Below are 9,375 nucleotides of genomic sequence, written 5' to 3'. Positions count from 1 at the left end.
CCAGCTGACGGCCAAGACTGACAGCAACGTTTAGAGTGTGACAAGCTTGTGTAGAGTGAGGTTGTGTAGCTATGGTGTAGCTGCCGATATGTGTTCCTTCTCAGCAACGTTTGCTGTTCGGCTCGAATAAACTTCTTAGTTGCCACAATAGTTAGCACCTGATGCCATTGCTTAAATAATTGAAATAGTTAGAGTGCACGTTTATAACTCTTGTCCTTGAATTTGGATTATTCATTACTAAAGTCGGATTGTCGCCGTTAGTGGAAGCAGTTTAGGATGCACTGGACCCACTTGGATATTTTTAGGAGCCGCGAAAAAACCATCTTGATATTTAGAAAAATAGCTACGAGATTGAATCTCTACAAGGTTAAGAAGTGATCATGATGAATGTCATATGAAAGTTGATTTAGTGAAGACAATAAACTTGAATTGTGTTACTTGACAACTTTGTGAAACTTCTTAGGACCTGAAGTGATTCAAGTGTCGCCTCTTCGCCTGCTACACGGAATGCCTCGCAGGAAGCAGGATTGTCCCAAACGCATGAAATGTGAGTTTTTGCCAAAAAATTACCTTCACCTAATTTTATTAATCGTTAGAAATTAATTTCTTTCATTTCGTCAATCAATGTTTCTGTTACGTTTCGGGAAAAATTACTTCACGTTTCACCAAAGTAACGTTCTACAGAAGTGACAGCAAAGTGCGTTAGCTTATTTTTTACACTGGTGAAATTTCACAATTTTTGTTTTTATTTTATGACGCATGATTAATTAATATTTGAACATGCCCGAGTTATGGAAGAAATATGTCATTTCGAAATTCGATGAAACTCGGCCTAATTAGGCCTAACTAAATTTTTAATTTCTTGAATCTAATACAAATTTTTCACGTTATGATTACTGAAAATTCTACAACTTGCCCAACGAAAACCAACGTTGCGAAACTTACCAACACTATAAATGCAATCGACCGTATTTTATTAAAAAAATAAATAAAAAAACGGAAAGAAATTCATGCGACATTTGACCGAATATTCTGAACATAAACGAACATGAAAACTAAGTATCTACCGATGCACGTTGCCATGCATAGTTAAATTAAGTCAACGGAAAACTAAGATAGTTTTGAAGATAGTTAAGTTACCTAACTTGGTAACTATTTAGCCTAAAAATAGTGTTTTCACTTTGAAAATTAGAAAATATTTTTATCGCTCATAATGAAATTCATTAAAATTCCACGCAGGAGATGAATTTCTGAATTCATCTCATTTCACTGTGGCTCAGCAACCCTTAACCGAACATAGATTTAATTTTCAGCACATTTTTGTCTAAATCTTCAACTCAGCCTGACATAATTTCCAATTTGGAGCAATCATCCAGCGATCTCTGGTAGCACTGGCCACAAAATTCGCTGGTAGAATTTTTTGAGTATCCTAAAATTTTAGCCAACAAAATATAGATCATGTATAACAGTCTACTTATAATTCTACTAATTTCTACAGTTTATTTCTTAGCTGAATAAAAGTGCGTAATTTTTCATCAGAAAGGACCATTGCATTAGAAGAAATCTGCATATAATAGCGATAAATGTTCTGAAATTAATAGGGTACAATTTTATGAATGATGCCTTCATATATTCTACATCAATTCAGCCTTGGTTCTTCATCACTCCCAAAATATAAGCTAAAAAAACAGAAAATCTAATAGAATTTTATATACAATGCGCTATAAGCAATTGATCATATATTAATCCTTCTAAATTCCATGCCGCATGCTGAATCAACCAGACAAATATTTCAAGCGGTTGTACACAGTTTAGAGCAACCATTGCAAACTTCACCTAATTCTTTTAAATCCTCGCATTTTTAAAAATGATCAAGAAATTTGTCACAGTTTGTGTCATAAAGTTGATAACTTTCCCATCTCCATTCGTGCTAATACTGTACGAAAATAAGTTACACTTAGCCACCTATAAGACTGAAATTGGCATAAGTTTTCTCTATAGGGAAATGACGTACAAGAGATTTCTTATTCTCACTTATTGAAATCAGGCTATATTAAATTTCAATGCATCAGAAACAATGCATACCAGTGGTATAGGAATCATGGCAAGTGTATCATGTCACGTGTTGTTTACAATAAGGATAGTGAATCACGTCCTTTCAGGTTTTCAATACAATTATTCATCCTTTATTTCTGCAAATGAATGAATAAATTATATAAGCGCCACATTTAGCATTTTCATTCTCAAGAAGTCCACCAAAATTGTCAAATTAGAACCAAAATTTTGTCTGGATTTCCTATTTTATTTGAAACTTATTCGAATACTTATTGTTATTTTTGAAAGAAGCTCGTGTCTGCAATGATACTGAGCTGACCGATAATTCTGACCTGACCGATAATTCTGACCTGACCGATAATTCTGACCTGACCGATAATTCTGACCTGACCGATAATTCTGACCTGACCGATAATTCTGAGCTGACCGATAATTCTGACCTGACCGATAATTCTGAGCTGACCGATAATTCTGAGCTTTTTATTTTTTTGGAATTTTAGAAATCTATTACATTTTAAATTGACCAATTTTGTTTAAATTTATCGCTATGGTCGATTGCAAGGTTTCTAATTTTGATTAGCATCTTTACTAAAGAAATCCCCTGTTTCTGTTAACGATTAATTAACTTCTAATGATGAATTAATAAATTCGTTCAAGCACAGACTGATGGAAGTGCAGCCTATAGGCTCATGTCAGAATTTAGTTCTTCAAGGTTGGTTACATAAAATGGCGTCTCAGCGTTCCCACTGACGTATAAATAACCTGACTTATACATTTAACATTAGCAAAAAATTGTTCCATCTCTTCCAACGTTTCCAATTTATTTATATTCTACGTGACCGTGTTAATTTTTTCAGTTTTTTAACTTAATATCACATTTAACATTATAGCAGAAAATTGTCGCATCTTTTCCAACGTTTCCTATTTATTTTATTTTATACGTGACCGTGTTGATTTTTTTAGAAGTTTTTTAACTTAATATTTTAGAGAAGGGATACTTACCAACCGTAATTTTTGATTGAATATCATCGCTAGCAGTTTATTTATTGTTACTTAAATGAATTGATTTTGAAGATTTAATTCGTTAGTTAATACGAACTCCATATATTCGTTGCCTTCGAATTGTATTAATGCTACCATGCGTTTGTCGTATGGTTTCACCAGGATGCAGTTTTGTACCATTCACTATTCTCAATTCGGGTATGAAAAAGCGGTCATTGTTTCATCAGGGGTTCTATGTACATTTTTTATATGGTTAAAATTCAGTTGTATAGTAATTTAAACAGCGGGGAATTTGATCGTTCTACACCGGGTAGCGTTAATTTGATCTCAAGTTGTTCGCTTCTTGTTTTGACTGCGGATTTCATTAATATAATATATTAATATTAATATTTCAATAATATTGTGTCCATAATATATATCATATCGTCTTACTATATATCATATATCGTACTATAACATACCTATAGTTGAACTGCTTGGTTAAAAGACCATGTTAATCTGACGGGTTAACGGCTGTGTTAACCTAATCGGTTAAAATATCATGTTAAGCTACCTTCACTTCAATCTTCAATCAATCGAATTAAGTGTAGATTGCCATGATTGCTTCACTTCGATCAATCGTTTGTAGATTCCCATGATTGCTCCACTTCAATCAATCGGAGTGTAGATTGCCATGATTGCTCCACTTCAATCAATCGGAGTGTAGATTGCCATGATTGCTCCACTTCAATCAATCGGAGTATAGATTGTCATGATTGCTTTCCTTCAATCAATCATAGTGTGTAGATTGCCATGATTGCTCCACTTCAATTAATCATAGTTTGGTTGAATTATCAATTAATGATTGCCATGATTGCTCCACTTCAATTAATCATAGTTTGGTTGAATTATCAATTAATGATTGCCATGATTGCTCCACTTCAATCAATCGAAGTGTAGATTGCCATGCTTATTTCACTTCAATCAATCATAGAGTAGATTGCCATGATTGCTATCATGTCTTTTTTATCTGCGATGAAGAACATGCATTGTAATTTGGCAGTTTGCCAGTGTCGCCGTCGCGGGCGGGAGCCGCCGCCACGCACAACTTTGAAAACCATTCAAGAATTACTTCTCTTTTTTTAAACCATTCGCGACTCATTTTATTACCATTTTACATACCACTGCTTTTTGGATAACCATATTCACGCAAAAATTATCTTCTTAAAACATTCACGAAATATTTATTTTATAAGACCCATTCACACACACCACTCTTTTTAGCGCATTTTCTCATTTATTGAAAAAATGCACTATTGTGCTTGCCATGTCCGTCCGTCCGTCCGTCCGTCTGTCCGTCCGTGACTTCAAGTTTTCGTCGACGAGAAAATGCGCCCTCTGTCACTCTCTGCAGTGAGTACTGCAGCATGAGTTATATTTTTTAAACCATTCACGACTCATTTTATTACTATTTTACATACCACTGCTTTTTGGATTCAAGCAAAAATTATCTTCTTAAAAACATTCACGAAATATTTATTTTATAAGACCCATTCACACACACCACTCTTTTTAGCGCATTTTCTCGTTTATGGAAAAAATGCACTATTGTGCTCGCCATGTCCGTTCGTCCGTCCGTCTGTCTGTCCGTCCGTCTGTCCGTCCGTGACTTCAAGTTTTCGTCGACGAGAAAATGCGCTCTCTGTCACTCACTACAGTGAGTACTGCAGCATGAGTTATATTTTTTAAACCATTCACGACTAATTTTATTACCATTTACATATCACTGCTTTTTGTATAACCATTCACGCAAAAATTATCTTCTTAAAACATTCACTAACTACTTATTTTTTAAGACACATTCACACACACCTATTTTTTTTAGACCATTCATTCACCGCTTCTCTTTTCAACGTCATTAATTACTAACAAGACGCATAGATTGATCAACTTCCGCCAGTTCATTAGTTACGAGACTCATATTAGTAATTAGATAGTTACTTAGTTACAGCTAAATCTAATATTGCGAACCATATAACTACCAATTTTTAGTTTGTGTCCATGTTGATTTTAATACTGTTCCAGAAATGCCAAAAATTTGAAGTCTTATTTACTTCGTTTTGTGTACGTAAAGTATCAAAACCAGAAATGGTTTAGAAAAAATTCGAGTGAAAAAAACTGATGAGCTCTAATTTTTTCCCCTTATACTAAAGTTTGGAAGAAACCTGCACATATTTTATTTTTCTTGATTAAATTCCCTATAAAATATTGTGTACATTAGAAAATTGAAATCCCTAAAAAAAACGCTGGGGTTAACCTTCACGCACGTTTCAGGAAAGATGAAGTAATTGTGAATTATTATTAGAGTATAATGATTATTTTTTACGTAAGTATTCTAATTATTATATATACAAAAAGGAAGAAAATTATTGTGTTTGCCGAAATGAATTCTATACATTTCAACTTGGCTTTAAAATCATAGAAGCACAGAAATTTTGTCTTGCGTTTCGCATGCAAACTGTGTGATGAAGACTAACGCTTTCTGCTTTGGCATTTGTAAACTGGAATAAAATATTTCGGATTTTAATTTCTGATTTTTCTATCCTGTGATCTGCACTTGATCGCGTGCGTGTTGGGTGATTTCTTCGGGTTCACGTACATAGATAAAATTTTTTTTTGGGTTCAGTGCGTGGTTTTTTTTGGGTTCACTTGGATTATTATTTCGGTTTAAGAAATTTTCTTTGTCTGGTTCATTTGGGTGCTTTTACTTGCTAAATTTTTATTTCAAGTCTTACGTCAACCGAAGGAGAAGTAAAAGGCATTTTTAGAAAATATTCAAGAAAAGGTTAGCAAGTTTTTGGTTCTCAATATACTCGAATGTATTTTCGTACTTCATGTTTCCAAATTTTTGGTGAATTTGAGTATAAAATCTGAATCGTTGAGCGTAGAGAATAACCAGGTTTTTAAGCACCGAATAAGGAGTTAAATTGTAAAATAATTTGAGTTATATTAATAAAAATAATCTTAAAGCCAGAACCATTCGCAAAAACATTAGAATAGATTTTATTATAGAATCGTGTGGATTTTTATCAATAATTTCCGTATTGAATGTTAACGCATACTAAATTCAATTAGCTTCAAAAAATTTGTCTAGAATTAGATGGTTTTACCGTTTAATAATCACATGAAATCGTTAGTTGATAATTGTAATTGTCTACATTGTAATGATCATCTTTTGGTTATCAAATTTCTATCAATTGCAGTCTTATCATTATTAATTATTATTAAATTTTTTATTATTAATTAGTATTTTGTCTCTGATAATTTATTAAGTTTGATGAAGAGCCTTCGTTTGTAATTGTCTACGACTTTTTATTACATAAAAAATTATTTTAAATTGCACGTCATTTCTCTTGAGTTTTAATCGATAATTTTTTTCATCAATAAATAGTTTCTCTCGACCCCCTAATTGACTAACAATATTTTAATATCGTTTTTTGATATCATATGATGTTAATTATACTTAATTTTTTTGTACACCTGTAACCATACTAACCAAAATTGGCCGCCGTTATATATTTTTGAATGAATTTCTCAGTTTTCAAATTATAAAAAAAATCGCATTAAAAATTACATATCCTGGAAAGTATATTTTCCATGTAACTCCAAATCTGACTTTTTTAATTGTGGCAGAAACTGAGATTTTCTTGATTTTACCGGAATTATTTCTCATTATTTCCACACATCGCCGTAGCCCAGATTAAAATTAATACAATATTGTTTGCTACCGACCGTCGGCCGTTCGGTGGCCAGCTATACGGCGGCCAAGATTTTTGACAAGGTCGTCTTGTCAGATTCAAGCTGCTTCACTGACGCCCAGCTAATTAGGTCCTGTTAATGAGTGACTAACGAGTGTGTCAATGTCTCAATAGCGCGTGACAGTCAACTGTCAACGCTTGACACTTGTTGAACACTGAGCAAAATTGTCGTGTCAATTCACTCGTGACAGTGAAGAATGGAGTTCTATAGTTGTGAATTTAGGGGAACTTTTGTTGTTACTTTAGGGAGTATTTTGTTGTCGTAACTTTAGTGGGAGTTTTGTCGTGACTTAATTTAGGGGAAGTTCTGTCGTGACTTTAGGGGGAGTTTTGTTGTTGTGATTTTAGGGGGAGTTTTGTTGTCGTGACTTAATTTAGGGGGAGTATGTTCCTGCACCCTGCAATTTAGAGCCACTAAAAATTCGTGGGACCCGGCGCCCGCGTGCCCGCGGTGAGCGCGGCCCGGCGCCCGCGTGCCCGCGGTGTGCGTGTTGTGGGGTGCGCTGCGTGTCGATGTTATCGTCACGAGGGCCGCCGTAGCAGTTAACGCCGTCAATTATCGTCACTACGCCGGCAGTAATGACGAGCCGTTGGCCACAACTGACCCTTGACATGACACGCCACAGCGGCGGTCAGCGGACCGACGCCTGGGAAGGTGGACAGTGGAGGTCGGTGGACCGACGTTCGGGGATGATGGACAGGAGGTCGGTGGGCTGACGTTCGGGGATGGTGGACAGGAGGACGGCGGACCGACGCCTGGGATGGTGGACAGCGGTTCGGTGGACCGACGTCTGGGAAAAGTGGACAGGAGGACGGCGGACCGAAATTTCTGGGTGATGGACCGGCGATTCACAGGGGCTGTTGGTGGACCCAAGATGGAGGCCATTAGAGGCCGGAGGACAGCACATTGGGTGCGAGGTCCTATAGGGGTTCCGTCCTCTGGGTCACAGGCATCTGACAGAACATTGATTCAACGTAATAAACACTCAGGGAAAATATAGTGAGATTGTCTAAATAGCGATGCACATTTCGCACTTGTGTGGATCATGGCACAATTGGGCCCGTAAAAAGGGCGTATATCAGTGCTACGTGGATGAAATTTGTCTCAATTTAGACAGTATGATTCACAATTTTTTTTAGTGAACTCATAATAGACGTGGTTTCAATATCCTATGCCCGTGTAGGATGGTATCCTTCGACTCTGTAGCCAGCAGATCCTGCAGTGATGTGCAGCAGCTGTACTGACAACTGCTGCACTAAAGAAAGCTGCTGTGTCCTCATCTGCAGCCAGCATCTGTTGCAGAAACAATAGCATAATGATCAGATCAACAGCTGTAAGAGGAGCATTATGTATATAATAGCAGCAAAATGTGAAAAAGCCTCAGCAGCAGCAGCAGCGGCAGCAGCTGCAGCAGCCTAAGCCTCAGCAGCAGCCTCAGCTGCCTCAGCAGCCTCAGCAGCAGCAGCCGCCTCAGCATCAGCAGCAGCAGCAGCCTTAGCAGAGGCACCAGCAGCAGCCTCAGCAGCAGCAGCAGCAGCAGCAGCAAAAGTGACGCGCGTTGACGAGTGCCTGACAGATCAATGAATGGCAGACTCGCTGCTGCTGCTGCTGCTGGTGCTGCTGCTGCTGCTGCTGTTGCTGTTGAGGCTGCTGCTGGTGCTGCTGAGGCTGCTGCTGCTGCTGGTGCTGGTGCTGCTGCTGCACGTCTTGCTGTACAGTTTCATGTATCCTATACAGGCAATACGTATATCCTATAAATGAGTATTTCAGAAGATAGTGTACCAAATACGAAATTTTATTCTATGAGAAGTAATTGGCCATTAGAATGTGTAGCCCATAAGAAATTGAATTATATAAGAAGCAGCATCCCATAATCAATTAGGTATATCCCAGCACTCTCCCCCGACATCTCTCTGTCATCTCTTTATTTATTCTCTGTTCCTTCTACTTTTTTTTATTTTACCCACCTTTATTTCCCATCTCTGCTCTCTTCCTTCCCTCTATCCATTTTCCTTCCATATTTTCCCTCTTCTCCCTCTCTTCCCTATATCTCTCTCGTCTCTCTATCCCACTCTACCATAAATCCTTCTCTTCAATATATCCCTCTCGTCTCTTAATTCCTCTCTTCTCTTAATTCCTCTCTTCCCTCAATCCCTCTTGCCTCTCTTCATTTCCCCTCTCTTCATTTCCCCTCTCTTCATTTCCCCTCTCTTCCCCTCTCTTGCCTGTGCGTGTTGGTGGCGTGGTCGAGGGCTGCGTGGATGTGATGCATGAGGAGCATAAAGCCTGACACCTGACGGATCGAGGACATCACCTTACCCTCACCCGGCGCCCTTACCCTCACCCGGCGCCCTTACCCTCACTCGGCACCCTTACCCTCACCCGGCACCCTTACCCTCACCCGGCGCCCTTACCCTCACCCGGCGCCCTTACCCTCACCCGGCGCCCTTACCCTCACCCGGCACCCTTACCCTCACCCGGCGCCCTTACCCTCACCCGGCGCCCTTACCCTCACCCGGC

The 9,375-nt window shown here is 38.1% G+C and overlaps 1 protein-coding gene across 2 annotated transcripts in view; it reads left to right on the top strand.

Moving 5' to 3' along the window:
- Positions 1-47: 47 nt before the first annotated feature.
- Positions 48-9,375, top strand: part of LOC108670207 (protein tiptop-like) — a 146,311-nt gene continuing 136,983 nt past the window's right edge. For both annotated transcript variants that reach the window (XM_047880681.1, XM_047880680.1), the window contains exon 1: positions 48-547. In XM_047880681.1, coding sequence (XP_047736637.1) covers positions 508-547 — 40 coding nt within the window. In that variant the 5' untranslated portion in view covers positions 48-507. The remainder of the gene's footprint in view (positions 548-9,375) is intronic.

The sequence above is a fragment of the Hyalella azteca genome, unplaced genomic scaffold (assembly GCF_000764305.2).
Source record: "Hyalella azteca isolate HAZT.00-mixed unplaced genomic scaffold, Hazt_2.0.2 contig5912, whole genome shotgun sequence".
Lineage (NCBI taxonomy): Eukaryota > Metazoa > Arthropoda > Malacostraca > Amphipoda > Hyalellidae > Hyalella > Hyalella azteca.
Note: the sequence above shows the minus strand (reverse complement) of the source record. Positions and strands in the feature narration are given on the sequence as shown.